Raw genomic sequence first — 19,624 nt, 5'->3', positions numbered from 1 at the left:
CCCCGCCCTCGACTGCCCTCCTGCCCTGCCCTCAACCGCCCTCCTGCACCCGAATTCCCTGCCCTCGACGGCCCTCCTGCTCTGCCCTCAACCGCCCTCCTGCACCCGAATTCCCCGCCCTCGACGGCCCTCCTGCCCTGCCCTCAACAGCCCTCCTACACCCGAATTCCCCGCCCTCGACGGCCCTCCTGCCCCGCCCTAAACCGCCCTCCTGCACCCGAATTCCCCGCCCTCGACGGCCCTCCTGCCCCGCCCTCAACCGCCCTCCTGCACCCGAATTCCCCGCCCTCGACGGCCCTCCTGCCCTGCCCTCAACTGCCCTCCTGCACCCGAATTCCCCGCCCTCGACGGCCCTCCTGCCCCGCCCTCAACTGCCCTCCTGCACCCGAATTCCCCGCCCTCGACGGCCCTCCTGCCCCGCCCTCAACTGCCCTCCTGCACCCGAATTCCCCGCCCTCAACGGCCCTCCTGCCCCGCCCTCAACTGCCCTCCTGCACCCGAATTCCCCGCCCTCGACGGCCCTCCTGCCCCGCCCTCAACCGCCCTCCTGCACCCGAATTCCCCGCCCTCGACGGCCCTCCTGCCCCACCCTCAACAGCCCTCCTACACCCGAATTCCCTGCCCTCGACGGCCCTCCTGCCCCACCCTCAACCGCCCTCCTGCACCCGAATTCCCCGCCCTCGACGGCCCTCCTGCCCCGCCCTAAACCGCCCTCCTGCACCCGAATTCCCCGCCCTCGACGGCCCTCCTGCCCCGCCCTCAACTGCCCTCCTGCACCCGAATTCCCCGCCCTCGACGGCCCTCCTGCCCTGCCCTCAACCGCCCTCCTACACCCGAATTCCCTGCCCTCGACGGCCCTCCTGCCCCGCCCTCAACCGCCCTCCTGCACCCGAATTCCCCGCCCTCGACGGCCCTCCTGCCCCGCCCTCAACTGCCCTCCTACACCCGAATTCCCCGCCCTCGACGGCCCTCCTGCCCTGCCCTCAACCGCCCTGCTGCACCCGAATTCCCCGCCCTCGACGGCCCTCCTGCCCCGCCCTCAACCGCCCTCCTGCACCCGAATTCCCCGCCCTCGACGGCCCTCCTGCCCTGCCCTCAACTGCCCTCCTGCACCCGAATTCCCCGCCCTCGACGGTCCTCCTGCCCCGCCCTCAACTGCCCTCCTGCACCCGAATTCCCCGCCCTCGACGGCCCTCCTGCCCCGCCCTCAACTGCCCTCCTGCACCCGAATTCCCTGCCCTCGACGGCCCTCCTGCCCCGCCCTCAACTGCCCTCCTGCACCCGAATTCCCTGCCCTCGACGGCCCTCCTGCCCTGCCCTCAACCGCCCTCCTGCACCCGAATTCCCCGCCCTCGACGGTCCTCCTGGCCCGCCCTCAACCGCCCTGCTGCACCCGAATTCCCTGCCCTCGACGGCCCTCCTGCCCCGCCCTCAACCGCCCTCCTGCACCCAAATTCCCTGCCCTCGACGGCCCTCCTGCCCTGCCCTCAACCGCCCTCCTGCACCCAAATTCCCCGCCCTCGACGGTCCTCCTGGCCCGCCCTCAACCGCCCTGCTGCACCCGAATTCCCTGCCCTCGACGGCCCTCCTGCCCCGCCCTCAACCGCCCTGCTGCACCCGAATTCCCCGCCCTCGACGGTGCTCCTGCCCCGCCCTCCTACATCCGAATTCCCTGCCCTCGACGGCCCTCCTGCCCCGCCCTCAACCGCCCTCCTGCACCCGAATTCCCCGCCCTCAACCGCTCTCCTGCACCCGAATTCCCTGCCCTCGACCGCGCTCCTGCCTCGCCCTCCTGCACCTGAATTCCCCGCCCTCGACCGCCCTCCTGCCCCGCCCTCAACAGCCCTCCTGCACCCGAATTCCCCGCCCTTGACAGCCCTCCTGCCCCGCCCTCAACAGCCCTCCTGCACCCGAATTCCCCGCCCTTGACAGCCCTCTTGCACCCGAATTCCCCGTCTAAATGGGCGGGCCATGATCAGTGCTCTAGAAACAAAAAGATTTACAGTGGACTTCCGATAATCTGGAACCTATGGGACCTATGTGGTGCCGGATTATCAGATATGCCGGACTATCAGGAGGTACTATAAACTGGTTATATATATATTGTATACATTATATACAGGCAGTCCCCGACTTACGTGGATCCGATTTATGTCGGATCCGCAGTTACGAACGGGGCTCGCCCCGGAGGACACGGACTGCGGGACCTCGCGGTCCTGCCGCCTGTGTACTCCGGGGCTTTCTCCGCGTCTCCCTGGTCTGCAGACCAGGAAGACGTGGAGCAAAGCTGCGAAGGGGCTCGGGCAGCGGGGCAGCCCAGGCGCACCTGGGCTGCCCCGCTGCCCGAGCCCCCCCCACGACTTTGCAAAGCCTCGGGGAAGCCGGCAGCGGAGCGCGCCCCGCTGCCCGAGCCCCCCCCCCCCCTCGCTGCTGGCGTCCTCAGAGGCTTTGCTCCCCCTCTCCCTGGTCTGCTGGTCTCCAGCAGACCAGGGAGACTGGGAGCAAAGCCACGGAGGACCCAGGCGGCGGGACCGCGGTGTGTCTCGGTCCGCCGCCCGCGTCTTCCTGGTCTGCTGGGGTGGGGGGGGGGGGCGCAGCTAGCACGCCCCCCCCAGCAGACTAGGCTTTTCTCCGGACGCCTGTGGCAGAGCAGCTGGGGCGCTGACGGTTGGTCCCGCAGCGCCGCTCTGGGCACTACTGGACCAACCCGGCAGCACCCCAGCTGCTCTGCCCCAGGCGTCCTGATTCAGCCGCTGCTGGTCAATTTCAGCAGCGGCTGAATCAGGACGCCTGGGACAGAGCAGGTGGGGTGCTGCTGGGTTGGTCCAGTACCGCCGAGGAGCGGCGCTACTGGAGCAACCCAGCAGCACCCCAGCTGCTCTGCCCCAGGCGTCCCCAAGTCAGCTGCTGCTGAAACTGACCAGCGCTGACTACAGGAAGCCCGAGGCAGAGTTGCTCTGCCCCGGGCTTCCTGGAATCAGCTGCTGATCAGTTTCAGCAGCAGCTGACTTGGGGACGCTTGGGGTTCTTAAGTTGATTCTGTATGTAAGTCGGAACTGGTGGTCAGTTTCAGCAGCGGCTGAATCTGGATGCCAGTTCCGACTTACATACAGATTCAACTTAAGAACTGACCTACAGTCCCTGGGTATGTCTACACTACCCTCCTAGTTCGAACTAGGAGGGTAATGTATGCATACCGCACTTGCTAATGAAGCCCGGGATTTGAATTTCCCGGGCTTCATTAGCATAAGCGGGGAGCCGCCATTTTTAAATCCCCGCTGCTTCGAACCCCGTGTAGCGCGGCTACACGGGGCTCGAACTAGGTAGTTCGGACTAGGGTGCCTATTCCGAACTACCGGTACACCTCGTTTCACGAGGAGTAACGGTAGTTCGGAATAGGACCCTAGTCCGAACTACCTAGTTCGAGCCCCGTGTAGCCGCGCTACACGGGGTTCGAAGCAGCGGGGATTTAAAAATGGCGGCTCCCCGCTTATGCTAATGAAGCCCGGGAAATTCAAATCCCGGGCTTCATTAGCAAGTGCGGTATGCATACATTACCCCGCTAGTTCGAACTAGCGGGGTAGTGTAGACATACCCCCTATCTTGTACGTAACCCGGGGACTGCCTGTACTGTATATAAAGTGCTCTTAACCCTTTTTATTGTACATACTGTATACAGTATACTGTAATGTTTTAGTTTTTTTAAGCCTTTTTTACCCTTTTTGCCCAGTTCAGCTGCTGCAGCTGTTACCTTGTGACTCATTTTTTGCCAAAGCTCACTCACTAGGCTCTTACCATTTTGATGCCGGACTACCAGGAGTGCCGGACTATTGGATGCCGGACTATTGGCGTTTTACTGTAGTAGGTGGCCATGTTTGTCATATAAGCCCAAACGGTGGTTGGCCCCACAAAGACATGTGACCAGGCCACCTGGCTCTGGAATTCATCTTGAACCCTTTTATTACTGCATGGGAAGGGGGATACCAAGCAAAGGGGCCCTGCAATGGGATGTGATCTTCAGCGGGCCTATGGAACTGCCTGGCCCACTCTAAGAGGATACTTGAAGAACTCTGAAAAGCTGTGATCCAGGCCAGAGTAAAGATCAACTCCAACTTGACGCTTTTCCCTGAGACTCGAATAGCTGTTTAGGGTAAGAATTTGAAGGTAACAAGTTTCTTAGTGGATTAGAACTTACTAAGCATTTTCTGTTCATTTTAATTTAATAACTTACTTTGATCTGTCTGTTTTCTCCTGCAACCATTTAAATCCTACTTTCTGTTCTTAATAAAAACACTTTTGTTATAGGAAGCTGTGACGGCGCGTCAGATAACCCGGCCCTGCACCCCCATCCGCAGCCAGACGTGACTCTCGGCCGGCCAGTCGAGTAGAATGTTTTGTTGGGTCTCAGGGACACAGCGCAGCACAGAAGCAATGTTAGCGCAGGCACCGAGAGCAGACGCCTTCTTCCTCTTGGGGGAAAGGGCTCCTGGGCCCTGAATCCCCCTTTCCTGCTCTCAGTCTCCTCTCCTCATCCTACCAGCAGAGATTAACCCCACTCCTAGGCCCTACCCCCAGCCTGGTCACAGTCCTCGCCTATATCCCCTTGTCTCTCCCTCTGGGAACAGAGTTATCTTCTCAGGCTGGCCCTGAGGTGTCTACGGCCAATACACACTGGCTGTGTCTAGACTGCACCCCTTTTGCGGAAAAGGGATGCAGATTAGACAGAGCAATTGCAAATGAAGCGGGGATTTCACTCTTCCACCCTTCATTTGCATAAACATGGCTGCCGCTTTTTTACTGCTCGGGGCTTTGCCAGCAAAAAGCGCCAGTCTAGACGGGGATCTTTCGGAAAATAAAGCCTTTTCCAAAAGGTCCCTTATTCCTCTTAAAATCAGGAATAAGGGATCTTTCGGAAAAGGCTTTATTTTCCGAAAGATCCTCGTCCAGACTGGCGCTTTTTACCGGCAAAGCCCCGAACCGGAAAAAAGCGGCAGCCATGTTTATGCAAATGAAGCGGGGGAGATTTAAATCCCCGCTTCATTTGCAATTGTGCTGTTTCTAATCTGCATCCCTTTTACAGAAAAGGGGTGCAGTCTAGACACAGCCACTTGGAGGGAGCCATGAGGAATCCCACATAACACAATACAGACAGGCAAAACCACAAGGTTACAAAGTAGACATCACCCTTGCCCCCCCGCGTCACACAAGCCCAGGGTATATAATTGTTATCTGGCAAGAGGAGCAACCACTGGGCGTCTCTCTCTTTCACTGATAAAGTGGGCAGACTTTATGAGCTTTCTCTGTGTAAAACTTTTACACAAGGTACGATGAATTTATTTAGGGATTTGGTCCCTTCTGGGGGGTTGGATTCCTGGGTACAGAGCCCTTGTAGTTGTGCCGTTCTCAAGCTGCAGTGGCTCAGTGTCTGTGCTGCTCTGCAGGGGGGTGGTAACCCCAACTCTGTCTTGCCTAGAGAAGACCAGAGGATCTGGCCCAGGCACAGGGCACCCAGAGGGCAGGAAGGTGGGTGTCAGTGGCATGATCAGCACAGCAGGGGACAACTCCCAAGGGACTTCTGTGATTCAACACCTCACAAGCATTTTGCTGGGGGATCCTGTCAAAGACTTTCTGGAAATCTAGTACATTGGATCCACTGGATCCCTCATGCTTGTTGGCCCCCTCAAATACTGTAATTCTAGTAGATTGAGGAGGCACGATTTCCCTTTATAGAAACTCTGCTGACTCTTCCCTACAATTTGGCTACGTCTAGACTGGCATGATTTTCCGGAAATGCTTTTAACGGAAAAGTTTTCCATTAAAAACATTTTTGGAAAAGAGCGTCTAGATTGGCAGGACGCTTTTCCTCAAAAGCACTTTTTGCGGAAAAGCGTCCGTGCCAATCTAGATGCGCTTTTGCGCAAAAAAGCCCCAATCGCCATTTTCACGATCGGGGCTTTTTTGCGGAAAAGAAATCTGAGCTGTCTACACTGGCCCTTTTGCACAAAAGTTTTGCGCAAAAGGGACTTTTGCCCGAATGGGAGTAAAATAGTATTTCCGCAAGAAGCACTGATTTCTTACAGTAGGAAGTCAGTGCTTTTGCAGAAATTCAAGCGGCCAGAGTAGACAGCTGGCAAGTTTTTCCGGAAAAGAGACTGATGTTCCGGAAAAACTGGCCAGTCTAGACACAGCCTTTATGTTCTTCTCTGTGTCTGATAATTCTGTACTTTAATATGGCCAGTACTGACGTTAGACTTACTGGTCTGTAATTGCCAGGATCACCTCGAGAGCCCTGTTTAAATATTGGCATCACGTTAGCTATCTTCCAGTCATTGGGTACAAAAGCTGATTTAAAGGATAGGTTACAAACCACAGATAATAGTCCTGCAATTTCCCATCTGAGTTCTTTCAGAACTCTTGGGTGAATGCCATCTGGTCCCAGGGACTTGTTAGGGTTCAGTTCTTCAATTTGTTCCAAAACCTCCTCTACTGACACCTCAGTCTGGGACAGTTCCCCAGATTTATCACCAAAAAGAATGGCTCAGGTTTGGGAATCTTCCTCACGTCCTCATCCGTGAAGATGGATGCAAAGAATTCAGGGTACGTCTACACTACAGCGCTAGTTCGAACTAACTTAGTTCGAATTAGTTAATTCGAACTAAGCTAATTCGAACTAACGTGTCTAGAACTAAAAACTAGTTTGAATTAGCGTTTTGCTAATTCGAACTAGCAAGTCCACATTGAGTGGACTCTGAACAGGGCTTAAGGATGGCCGGAAGCAGTGCCGGCAGGGCATCAGAGGAGGACTTAGAGCATGGAGCTGCTGTCTCAGGCTAGCCGAGGGCTGCGCTTAAAGGGTCCCGACCCCCACCCCGGACACACAGTTCTAAGGGGTGCCCCGCTTGCAAAGAAGTTCTGGCTTGGAGTGCCCGGAGTACCCACACTGGGCACATCACACCACTCGGCCATCAGCCCGGCTGCACTTGCCACAGGCTGCCATCTAGGGAGAGGGGGCAATCGGGGGGCTGCAGGAGAGCTTCCACCCCCAGAAGCCCGCAGAGCCAGCCCAGTCGTCCCCATCGGGGGCTCGTACCCCATTCCTCCCTCACCTCCTTCCACTTACCCTTCCCTAGCCCCCCTTCTTATTGATGTACAAAATAAAGATAACGTTTCTTCCAACATTGACTCTGTCTTTATTGAACAAAACTGGGGGAGACTGGGAAAAGGAGGTGGGAGAGGGGAAGAGAAAGGCTGGGAGAAGGGAGGACAACGAACATGATCAGGGGTTGGGAACAGGTCCCAGATGAAGAAAGGCTACAGAGACTGGGACTGTTCAGCTTAGAAAAGAGGAGACGGAGGGGGGACAGGATAGAGGTCTCTAAAATCAGGGGTTGGGTGGAGAGGGTGCATACAGAAAAGTTCTTCCTGAGTTCCCATAAAGAAGGACTAGAGGACACCAAAGGAAAGGAATGGGTAGCAGGCTTCAAACTAGGAAGAGAAAATTGTTGTTCACAAAGCAAATAGTTAACCTGCGGAACTCCTTGCTGCAGGAGGCTGTGAAGGCTACAACTAGAACAGAGTTGAAAGGGAAGTGAGATCAAGTCATGGAGGTTGGGTCCATGGAGTAGTCTTAGCCAGGGGGTAGGAGTGGTGTCCCTGCCCAAAGTTTGTGGAAGGCTGGAGAGGGATGGCACGAGACAAATGGCTTGGTCACTGTCTTCGGTCCATCCCCTCCAGGGTCCCTAGGGTTGGCCGCTGTCAGCAGACAGGCTACTGGGCTAGATGGACCTTTGGTCTGACCTAGGACGGCCATTGTAAGCTCAGGGCTCAGGGTCGGGGGTGTCGGTGGACCCCCTTGATTTTCATGCACACCTGCTCCTGGGTGGCCAGGCTGGCAGCTCTCCTGCCCTAGCCGGCCACTTTCCTGTGCCTAGTGCGGAGATCGTGGACGAGGTCCACGATGTCCGCACTATCCCAGGAAGGTGCCCGCCTCTTGCGGTCCAGGGCAAGCTCCCGGGAGCCGCCAGCCTGGTCCCGGCAAGAGGGCGTGGGCTGGGGGGCATCGGGTGGGTGGCTCTGTGCCGTGCCAGGTGCAGGGTCTGCTGGCTGGGTGCTGGCAGGCTTGCACCTGGCACGGGCACCGTAGCCAGCCCGTGCCCCTTTAAGGGGTCCGGGGCCGGGAGGGGAGCATAGAGTTTCCCTGGTGTTGGCCAGAGTGGCCACCAGGGAAACCTGGGGAGGGCTAGCCTCCCACTAGTTCGAACTAAAGGGCTACACAGCCCTTAGTTTGAACTAGCTAGTTCGAACTAGGCGTTAGTCCTCGTAAAATGAGGTTTACCTAGTTCGAACTAAGCGCTCCGCTAGTTCGATTCAAATTCGAACTAGCGGAGCGCTAGTGTAGCGCCTAGGAAAGTTAGTTCGAACTAACGTCCGTTAGTTCGAACTAACTTTGTAGTGTAGACATACCCTCATTTCACGAGGAGTAACGGTAGTTCGGAATAGGACCCTAGTCCGAACTACCTAGTTCGAGCCACGTGTAGCCGCGCTGCACGGGGTTCGAAGCAGCGGGGATTTAAAAATGGCGGCTCCCCGCTTATGCTAATGAAGCCCGGGAAATTCAAATCCCGGGCTTCATTAGCAAGTGCGGTATGCATACATTACCCCGCTAGTTCGAACTAGGAGGGTAGTGTAGACATACCCTCTGTTAGTTTCTCTGCAATGACCTTATCAGCCTTGAGGGCTCCTTTAGCCTCTCAGTCGTCCAGTGGTCCCACTGGTTGTTTAGCAGCTTCCTGCTTCTGAGGGACTGAACAGTTTTTTGTTATTTTATGAGTTTTTGCTAGGTAGCTCTGATGCATTTTGAATCTGGGATATACATTTAACTTGAGCCTCTTTACAAAACGTCCATGCGGCTTGCAGGGATTTTGCTTTTGGCCCTGTACTTTCTAATTTCTGCTTAACCAACTTCCTCACTTTAATATAGTTCCCCTTTCCCAGCCTCCAGGCCCCCCAACATACATGGGTCTGCCAGCACAGGGCTCGGGGCAGGCACAGGCGGGTGGGGAATGGGGAGCTTCACAGCCAAGCCAGCGGCCCCACTGCCATTTTCTCCAGAAAGTGGCCCATGTCCGCCAGCCCTTCCTCTCTTTCCAGGAAAGAAAGCTCCACTCCAGGGCCCTGGGCCTCCCCCGACAGCCACCGACCCCACGGCCAACAGTCCCATCTCTCTGGCAATGGCCCCCAGCATGTCCCCCAAGAAAGGTGCTCCTGCCAGCTGGTGATGGGCATGGCACTCCCGGCTCCCAGGCCAGGCCAGGATCAGACCCCCCGTGGGGTGGGGCACAGCCCCCTCCCTAGGAAGGGCTGGCTGGGGACCCTGTGCAATGCTGGGCCCGGGAGAAGGAGCCATTTCCCCTGGAGAACACAGAGCACAAGCAGAAGCCCCAGCTCCAAGCAGGGACGGGCCAGACCCCAAGAGCCTCGCCCCCCGTCCATCGCCAGCTGAACCTCACCACTGAAACTCAAAGGCCCCATGGGAGCCATGCAGCGGGGGGCCCAGCACACCCGCCCAGGGCAGCCTTTGGTCCCAGGGGAAGTTCAGGGCTCCAGCCGGATTCCCAGCCCAGCCGAGAATCTCAGCCTGATGGCAGAAGAGACTGGCCCGGGCAGGGGCCGTTTCTCTCATCCGGAGGGACTTGGCATCCCCAAACCGGCCGGGAAGGCTCAGCCCCAGGCTGCGGCCTTAGCCCCAGCCTGTTACCTCGCGCCCAACTCTGGGCTCTGGCCCTTTGTCTTGGCTGCTCGCTTGAGGCGCCTGTGGAAAGGAAATGGTGACCTGCCAGTCAGGGGATCCTGAGGCGCAGGAAGACGCCCAGGGCTACAGCCCACAAGTCCAGAGTGGTGCAGCTCCCTGGGGACCGTGGCCATCGGGCACCGTGGGGCCTGGCAGGGCTGGTGCCCCCCAGGGTCCCCATGCAGCAGGGCCACTCTGGGTGTGGCTGGGGGGATGGGAGAGCCACGGGGCACGGAGCCAGGGAATCTGGGACAAGGTCCGTGCCTTCGCCCTGAGTCTGAGCCGCCTGGTTCCATCTCCACGTCCCGCCCAGCCGGGTCTCAAGGGAAACGCCGCCCCCGGTCACCCGACCCAGCAGGTGAGGAGTTGGGGAAAAGACCAAACGACGCGAGAGTCCCAAGAAAAGGCGGCGCGCACCCAACCACCCCCTCCCTGCCCCTGCATGGGACCCCCACCCCCAGAACTGCCCCACACCCTTCCCAGCCCTTAGGACTCCCACCCTTGACCCCGTGGCCCATGCCCGGCCTGCTCCACTGCTGGGCTCTGCTCACTTGTAGAAGTTCCTGTTGACTTTCTTCTCCGCCGGGAAACCCATCATCCCGCAGACCACGCGGCTGTTCTTCTGGCTCCAGCCCTGGTCACAGATCTGCGCCCAGCCCTCCTTGTAGCGCACCTCCACCACGCCCTCCGCCACCGGCAGCCGCTTCCTCGCGCCCGCCACCACGGGACGGAGCCTCAGCTCCTCCACCTGGTTCTGCTCAGCCTGCCACAGGGAGAGTCTGGTCAGGCCTGCTCCGCAACCCTGGACACGTCCCTACACCCCCCCAGCGCCAGCCTGCCCGGCAGCCCCCCTGCCAGCCGGCCCAGACCACCTATGCCAGCCTGTCCGGCCCAGACTCCCCTAGCACCAGCGGCCCCCCCAGCGCCAGCCTGCCCGGCCCCCTGCGCTAGCCTGCCCGGCCCCCCAGCGCCAGATTGTCCAGCCCAGACCCCCTAGCACCAGCCACCCCCCAGCGCCTGCCTGCCCGGCCCCCAGCGCTAGCCTGCCCGGCCCCCCAGCGCCAGACTGTCCAGCCCAGACCCCCTAGCACCAGCCACCCCCCCAGCGCCAGCCTGCCCGGCCCCCCAGCGCCAGCCTGCCCAGCAGCCCCCCTGCCAGCCGGCCAAAACCACCTATGCCAGCCTGTCCGGCCCAGACCCCCTCTAGCACCAGCCGCCGTCCCCCAGCGCCAGCCTGCCCAGCCCCCAGCGCTAACCTGCCCGGCCCCCCAGCGCCAGACTGTCCAGCCCAGACCCCCTAGCACCAGCCACCCCCCCAGCGCCAGCCTGCCCAGCCCCCCAGCGCCAGCCTGCCCGGCAGCCCCCCTGCCAGCCGGCCCAGACCACCTATGCCAGCCTGTTCAGCCCAGACTCCCCTAGCACCAGCGGCCCCCCCAGCGCCAGCCTGCCCGGCCCCCAGCGCCAGACTGTCCAGCCCAGACCCCCTAGCACCAGCCACCCCCCCAGCGCCAGCCTGCCCGGCCCCCCAGCGCCAGACTGTCCAGCCCAGACCCCCTAGCACCAGCCACCCCCCCAGCGCCAGCCTGCCCGGCCCCCCAGCGCCAGACTGTCCAGCCCAGACCCCCTAGCACCAGCCACCCCCCCAGCGCCAGCCTGCCCGGCCCCCCAGCGCCAGCCTGCCCAGCAGCCCCCCTGCCAGCCGGCCAAAACCACCTATGCCAGCCTGTCCGGCCCAGACCCCCTCTAGCACCAGCCGCCACCCCCCCAGCGCCAGCCTGCCCGGCCCCCTGCGCCAGCCTGCCCAGCCCCCCAGCGCCAGCCTGCCCAGCAGCCCCCCTGCCAGCCGGCCAAAACCACCTATGCCAGCCTGTCCGGCCCAGACCCCCCCAGCACCAGCCGCCCCCCCAGCGCCAGCCTGCCCGGCCCCCCAGCGCCAGCCTGCCCAGCAGCCCTCCAGCGCCAGCCTGCCCGCCCCCCAGCGCCTGCCTGCCCGCCCCCCAGCGCCTGCCTGCCCGCCCCCCAGCGCCTGCCTGCCTGCCCCCCCTGCACCAGCCTGCCCAGCCCTCCAGCGCCAGCCTGCCCGCCCCCCAGCGCCTGCCTGCCCGCCCCCCCTGCGCCAGCCTGCCCGGCCCCCCCAGCGCCAGCCTGCCCGCCCCCCAGCGCCTGCCTGCCCGGCCCCCCCAGCGCCAGCCTGCCAGCCCCCCCTGCGCCAGCCTGCCCGCCCCCCCTGCGCCAGCCTGCCCGGCCCCCCCATCGCCAGCCTGCCCGCCCCCCCGCGCCAGCCTGCCCGGCCCCCCCAGCGCCAGCCTGCCCACCCCCCCTGCGCCAGCCTGCCCGCCCCCCCAGCGCCTGCCTGCCCGCCCCCCCTGCGCCAGCCTGCCTGCCCCCCCTGCACCAGCCTGCCCACCCCCCCTGCACCAGCCTGCCCAGCCCTCCAGCGCCAGCCTGCCCGCCCCCCCTGCACCAGCCTGCCCAGCCCTCCAGCGCCAGCCTGCCCGCCCCCCCCCTGCGCCAGCCTGCCCGCCCCCCCTGCGCCAGCCTGCCCGGCCCCCCCATCGCCAGCCTGCCCGCCCCCCCACGCCAGCCTGCCCGGCCCCCCCATCGCCAGCCTGCCCACCCCCCCTGCACCAGCCTGCCCGCCCCCCCGCGCCAGCCTGCCCGCCCCCCCCGCGCCAGCCTGCCCGGCCCCCCCATCGCCAGCCTGCCCGCCCCCCCTGCACCAGCCTGCCCGCCCCCCCCGCGCCAGCCTGCCCGGCCCCCCCAGCGCCAGCCTGCCCGCCCCCCCTGCGCCAGCCTGCCCGCCCCCCCTGCGCCAGCCTGCCCAGCCCTCCAGCGCCAGCCTGCCCGCCCCCCCCTGCGCCAGCCTGCCCGGCCCCCCTGCACCAGCCTGCCCAGCCCTCCAGCGCCAGCCTGCCCGCCCCCCCTGCACCAGCCTGCCCAGCCCTCCAGCGCCAGCCTGCCCGCCCCCCCTGCGCCAGCCTGCCCGGCCCCCCCATCGCCAGCCTGCCCGCCCCCCCACGCCAGCCTGCCCGGCCCCCCCATCGCCAGCCTGCCCGCCCCCCCTGCACCAGCCTGCCCGCCCCCCCGCGCCAGCCTGCCCGGCCCCCCCAGCGCCAGCCTGCCCACCCCCCCTGCGCCAGCTTGCCCAGCCCCCCAGCGCCAGCCTGCCCGGCAGCCCCCCTGCCAGCCGGCCCAGACCAGCTATGCCAGCCTGTCCAGCCCAGACCCCCCCAGCACCAGCCGCCCCCCCAGCGCCAGCCTGCCCGGCCCCCCCAGCGCCAGCCTGCCCAGCAGCCCTCCTGCCAGCCGGCCCAAACCACCCATGCCAACCTGCCCGCCCCCCAGCGCCAGCCTGCCCGCCCCCCCTGCGCCAGCCTGCCTGCCCCCCATCGCCAGCCTGCCCGCCCCCCCCGCGCCAGCCTGCCCGCCCCCCCTGCGCCAGCCTGCCCGCCCCCCCTGCGCCAGCCTGCCCGCCCCCCATCGCCAGCCTGCCCGCCCCCCCGCGCCAGCCTGCCCGCCCCCCCCGCGCCAGCCTGCCCGCCCCCCCGCGCCAGCCTGCCCACCCCCCCTGCGCCAGCTTGCCCAGCCCCCCAGCGCCAGCCTGCCCGCCCCCCCTGCGCCAGCTTGCCCAGCCCCCCAGCGCCAGCCTGCCCAGCCCTCCAGCGCCAGCCTGCCTGGCCCCCCCAGCGCCAGCCTGCCCACCCCCCCTGCGCCAGCCTGCCCGCCCCCCCAGCGCCAGCCTGCCCGCCCCCCCAGCGCCAGCCTGCCCACCCCCCCTGCGCCAGCTTGCCCAGCCCCCCAGCGCCAGCCTGCCCGGCAGCCCCCCTGCCAGCCGGCCCAGACCACCTATGCCAGCCTGTCCAGCCCAGACCCCCCTAGCACCAGCCGCCCCCCTAGTGCCGGCCGGCCCAGCCTCATTCTGCCCAGCCCGCCTGACGCTGCCCAGCATCCGTCTTCCCGACCTGCTGAGCCTGCCGCGCACCAGCCTGCGAAGCCCAGCACCACGGGCAGAGGCAGCCCTGCTGTGTGTGGGGGGAGGGCCAGGGCTGCTGTCACTCACCTCGATGACGTTGGAGTCCACGTAGCCCGGGATACGCTCGTCCTTGCAGATCACGCCGGCGTCCTCCTCGTGGCTGCAGTCGCTGTTGCCCCAGCCGCGGGACCGGCAGTCCGCGAGGCTCTTCTCACGGCCCTCACAGTTCAGGTTGTCCAGCCAGACCCGTCCTGCAGAGGCACCGGCAGGGCCAGGTGGGAGAGGGCTGTGAGACGTGGGGGGCGTATGGGGCTTACATGGCTGGTAGTGGGGGGCAGCTCAAAGCAACTCAAAAAGATCTTGGAAGAAACGTGACTCTCACCCCATCCAAAGGGCGATTGCCAGGGAGCTCACAGGGGTGGCAGGGAGTGCACACAGGGCCAGCCCCACTGCACACACAGGGCCAGCCCCACTGCACACACAGGGCCAGCCCCACTGCTCACACACACACTGTGCACACAGGGCCAGCCCCACTGCACACACAGGGCCAGCCCCACTGCTCACACACACACTGCGCACACAGGGCCAGCCCCACTGCACACACAGGGCCAGCCCCACTGCTCACACACACACTGCGCACACAGGGCCAGCCCCACTGCACACACAGGGCCAGCCCCACTGCTCACACACACACTGCGCACACAGGGCCAGCCCCACTGCACACACACTCACACTGCGCACACAGGGCCAGCCCCACTGCACACACAGGGCCAGCCCCACTGCACACACACTCACACTGCGCACACAGGGCCAGCCCCACTGCACACACAGGGCCAGCCCCACTGCACACACACTCACACTGCGCACACAGGGCCAGCCCCACTGCACACACACTCACACTGCGCACACAGGGCCAGCCCCACTGCACACACACTCACACTGCGCACACAGGGCCAGCCCCACTGCACACACACTCACACTGCGCACACAGGGCCAGCCCCACTGCACACACACTCACACTGCGCACACAGGGCCAGCCCCACTGCACACACACTCACACTGCGCACACAGGGCCAGCCCCACTGCACACACACTCACACTGCGCACACAGGGCCAGCCCCACTGCACACACACTCACACTGCGCACACAGGGCCAGCCCCACTGCTCACACACTCACACTGCACACGCGGTGCCACACACACTCACACTGCACACACAGTGCCAGCCCCACTGCTCACACACTCACACTGCGCACACAGTGCCAGCCCCACTGCGCTCAACACACACCGCACATGCGGCGCCAGACCCACTGCGCTAACACATACACTGCGCACAAAGTGCCAGCCCCACTGCACTCACACACACACACTGCACATGCGGCGCCAGCCCCACTGTGCTCACACACACACATACTGCTCACGCAGTGCCAGCCCCATGGCACACGTATACACAACTGCTCACACAGTGAGCCCCACGACGCACACACACAGACACGCTGCACACACAGTACCAGCCCCACTGCACTCACACACACAACTGCACACACAGCGCCAGCCCCACTGCCCATGCACACACACACTGCGCACACAGCACCAGCCCCACTGCACACGCACACAATGCGCACAGACTGTGCACACAGCACCAACCCCACTGTGCGCACACATACACAAACACACACACACTGCACACACAGTGCCAGCCCCACTGCGCACCCACACTGCCTCACTGAGCATAAGCACTCCATCATGTACACACATAGCTGCACTGCATGCACATGCGCACTCCCCCATCATCCCGTCACACAACCCCTCTGCCCAGCCCCCACATGCCCACAGACACTAGCCTGGCAGCCGGGCACATGCCAGCCCCACCCCTCACCAACGCCTTTGCCGTATTTGGCACTGTGGGCCCAGCCGGTGGCGGCCACGAAGCCAAGGTGCCGGCACAGCACGTGCGCGTTGGCCAGCGTGAAGTCGTCGTCGCAGATGGTGCCCCACTCCTCATTGTAGAAGACCTCGATGCGCCCCTCGTTGTGCTTGCGGGGGTACCCGGCCAGGCGGAACTGCAGCTTGGGGCTGGGTGCCGTGGGCGTGGGCCCCGTGCGCTGGGCAGCACCCACCCAGAGCCAGACGCCGCAGAGCAGGGCCAGCAGCTCCTGCCATGCCCGGGAACTGCTGCTCCTCATGGCTGCCATGGACCTGCTGAGGAAAGGGGCAGGGCTCAGATGGGGGTTTGCAGCCTGCCCTGTGGAGCAGCAGAGACGCTGAGGCCAGGAGTCACAGGGCAGAGCGCCATGTGCTTCTGCCCGCGATGGAGAGAAGCCCACAGTGCAGGTTGGGGGTGGAGAGGTAGGGAGTCCAGGGAGTGGGATGGGAGATGGAGGTGCAGCTGAGAGGGGGCAGGGAGCCGGACAGAGGAGGGGGCAGGGAGCCCGTGTAGCAGGAGGTGCAGCTGAGAGGGGGCAGGGAGCCGGGCAGAGGAGGGGGCAGGGAGCCCGTGTAGCAGGAGGTGCAGGTGAGAGGGGGCAGGGAGCTGGGCAGAGGAGGGGGGCAGGGAGCCCGTGTAGCAGGAGGTGCAGCTGAGAGGGGGCAGGGAGCCGGACAGAGGAGGGGGCAGGGAGCCCGTGTAGCAGGAGGTGCAGGTGAGAGGGGGCAGAGAGCCGGGCAGAGGAGGGGGGCAGGCAGCCCGTGTAGCAGGAGGTGCAGGTGAGAGGGGGCAGGGAGCTGGGCAGAGGAGGGGGGCAGGGAGCCCGTGTAGCAGGAGGTGCAGGTGAGAGGGGGCAGGGAGCTGGGCAGAGGAGGGGGGCAGGGAGCCCGTGTAGCAGGAGGTGCAGGTGAGAGGGGGCAGGGAGCTGGGCAGAGGAGGGGGGCAGGGAGCCTGTGTAGCAGGAGGTGCAGGTGAGAGGGGGCAGGGAGCCGGGCAGAGGAGGGGGGCAGGCAGCCCGTGTAGCAGGAGGTGCAGGTGAGAGGGGGCAGAGAGCCGGGCAGAGGAGGGGGGCAGGGAGCCCGTGTAGCAGGAGGTGCAGCTGAGAGGGGGCAGGGAGCCGGACAGAGGAGGGGGCAGGGAGCCCGTGTAGCAGGAGGTGCAGCTGAGAGGGGGCAGGGAGCCGGACAGAGGAGGGGGCAGGGAGCCCGTGTAGCAGGAGGTGCAGGTGAGAGGGGGCAGGGAGCCGGGCAGAGGAGGGGGGCAGGGAGCCCGTGTAGCAGGAGGTGCAGCTGAGAGGGGGCAGGGAGCCGGACAGAGGAGGGGGCAGGGAGCCCGTGTAGCAGGAGGTGCAGCTGAGACGGGGCAGGGAGCCGGGCAGAGGAGGGGGCAGGGAGCCCGTGTAGCAGGAGGTGCAGCTGAGAGGGGGCAGGGAGCCGGGCAGAGGAGGGGGGCAGGGAGCCCGTGTAGCAGGAGGTGCAGGTGAGAGGGGGCAGAGAGCCGGGCAGAGGAGGGGGGCAGGGAGCCCGTGTAGCAGGAGGTGCAGGTGAGAGGGGGCAGGGAGCCGGACAGAGGAGGGGGCAGGGAGCCCGTGTAGCAGGAGGTGCAGGTGAGAGGGGGCAGGGAGCCGGGCAGAGGAGGGGGGCAGGGAGCCCGTGTAGCAGGAGGTGCAGCTGAGAGGGGGCAGGGAGCCGGACAGAGGAGGGGGGCAGGGAGCCCGTGTAGCAGGAGGTGCAGGTGAGAGGGGGCAGGGAGCCGGGCAGAGGAGGGGGGCAGGGAGCCCGTGTAGCAGGAGGTGCAGCTGAGAGGGGGCAGGGAGCCGGGCAGAGGAGGGGGGCAGGGAGCCCGTGTAGCAGGAGGTGCAGCTGAGAGGGGGCAGGGAGCCGGGCAGAGGAGGGGGGCAGGGAGCCCGTGTAGCAGGAGGTGCAGCTGAGAGGGGGCAGGGAGCCGGACAGAGGAGGGGGCAGGGAGCCCGTGTAGCAGGAGGTGCAGGTGAGAAGGGCAGGGAGCCGGGCAGAGGAGGGGGGCAGGGAGCCCGTGTAGCAGGAGGTGCAGCTGAGAGGGGGCAGGGAGCCGGGCAGAGGAGGGGGGCAGGGAGCCCGTGTAGCAGGAGGTGCAGGTGAGAGGGGGCAGAGAGCCGGGCAGAGGAGGGGGGCAGGGAGCCCGTGTAGCAGGAGGTGCAGCTGAGAGGGGGCAGGGAGCCGGACAGAGGAGGGGGGCAGGGAGCCCATGTAGCAGGAGGTGCAGGTGAGAGGGGGCAGGGAGCCGGGCAGAGGAGGGGGGCAGGGAGCCCGTGTAGCAGGAGGTGCAGGTCTGAGGGGGCAGGGAGCCGGACAGAGGAGGGGGGCAGGGAGCCCGTGTAGCAGGAGGTGCAGCTGAGAGGGGGCAGGGAGCCGGGCAGAGGAGGGGGGCAGGGAGCCCGTGTAGCAGGAGGTGCAGGTGAGAGGGGGCAGAGAGCCGGGCAGAGGAGGGGGGCAGGGAGCCCGTGTAGCAGGAGGTGCAGCTGAGAGGGGGCAGGGAGCCGGACAGAGGAGGGGGCAGGGAGCCCGTGTAGCAGGAGGTGCAGGTGAGAGGGGGCAGGGAGCTGGACAGAGGAGGGGGCAGGGAGCCCGTGTAGCAGGAGGTGCAGCTGAGAGGGGGCAGGGAGCCGGACAGAGGAGGGGGCAGGGAGCCCGTGTAGCAGGAGGTGCAGCTGAGAGGGGGCAGAGAGCCGGGCAGAGGAGGGGGGCAGGGAGCCCGTGTAGCAGGAGGTGCAGCTGAGAGGGGGCAGAGAGCCGGGCAGAGGAGGGCGGCAGGGAGCCCGTGTAGCAGGAGGTGCAGGTGAGAGGGGGCAGGGAGCTGGGCAGAGGAGGGGGGCAGGGAGCCTGTGTAGCAGGAGGTGCAGGTGTGAGGGGCAGGGAGCCGGAGAGGTGGGGGGCAGGGAGCCTGTGTAGCAGGAGGTGCAGGTGTGAGGGGCAGGGAGTCGGAGAGGTGGGGGGCAGGGAGCCTGTGTAGCAGGAGGTGCAGGTCTGAGGGGCAGGGAGCCCGGCAGAGGTGGGGGGCAGGGAGCCCGTGTAGCAGGAGGTGCAGGAGAGAGGGGGCAGGGAGCCGGGCAGAGGTGGGGGGCAGGGAGCCTGTGTAGCAGGAGGTGCAGGTCTGAGGGGCAGGGAGCCCGAGAGGTGGGGGGCAAGGAGCCCGTGTAGCAGGAGGTGCAGGTCTGAGGGGCAGGGAGCCGGAGAGGTGGGGGGCAGGGAGCCCGTGTAGCAGGAGGTGCAGGTGAGAGGGGGCAGAGAGCCGGGCAGAGGAGGGGGGCAGGGAGCCCGTGTAGCAGGAGGTGCAGGTGAGAGGGGGCAGGGAGCTGGGCAGAGGAGGGGGGCAGGGAGCCTGTGTAGCAGGAGGTGCAGGTGTGAGGGGCAGGGAGCCGGAGAGGTGGGGGGCAGGGAGCCCGTGTAGCAGGAGGTGTAGGTCTGACGGGCAGGGAGTCGGAGAGGTGGGGGGCAGGGAGCCCGTGTAGCAGGAGGTGCAGGTCTGAGGGGCAGGGAGCCCGGCAGAGGTGGGGGGCAGGGAGCCCATGTAGCAGGAGGTGCAGGAGAGAGGGGGCAGGGAGCCGGGCAGAGGTGGGGGGCAGGGAGCCTGTGTAGCAGGAGGTGCAGGTCTGAGGGGCAGGGAGCCGGGCAGAGGTGGGGGGCAGGGAGCCCGTGTAGCAGGAGGTGCAGGTCTGAGGGGCAGGGAGCCCGAGAGGTGGGGAGCAGGGAGCCCGTGTAGCAGGAGGTGCAGGTCTGAGGGGCAGGGAGCCAGAGAGGTGGGGGGCAGAGAGCCCGTGTAGCAGGAGGTGCAGGTGAGAGGGGGCAGGGAGCCGGGCAGAGGTGGGGGGCAGGGAGCCCGTGTAGCAGGAGGTGCAGGTCTGAGGGGCAGGGAGCCCGAGAGGTGGGGGGCAGGGAGCCCGTGTAGCAGGAGG

The 19,624-nt window shown here is 65.0% G+C and overlaps 1 protein-coding gene across 1 annotated transcript in view; it reads right to left on the bottom strand.

The window, feature by feature from the left end:
- Positions 1-19,624, bottom strand: part of LOXL3 (lysyl oxidase like 3) — a 56,414-nt gene that overhangs the window by 23,868 nt on the left and 12,922 nt on the right. The window contains 4 exon segments of the mRNA XM_075916053.1: positions 9,758-9,811; positions 10,342-10,553; positions 13,851-14,014; positions 15,643-15,962. Coding sequence (XP_075772168.1) covers positions 9,758-9,811; positions 10,342-10,553; positions 13,851-14,014; positions 15,643-15,958 — 746 coding nt within the window. The 5' untranslated portion in view covers positions 15,959-15,962.

This window comes from Pelodiscus sinensis, unplaced genomic scaffold (assembly GCF_049634645.1).
Source record: "Pelodiscus sinensis isolate JC-2024 unplaced genomic scaffold, ASM4963464v1 ctg84, whole genome shotgun sequence".
Classification (NCBI taxonomy): domain Eukaryota; kingdom Metazoa; phylum Chordata; order Testudines; family Trionychidae; genus Pelodiscus; species Pelodiscus sinensis.
This window is presented reverse-complemented; position numbering and strand designations above follow the sequence as displayed.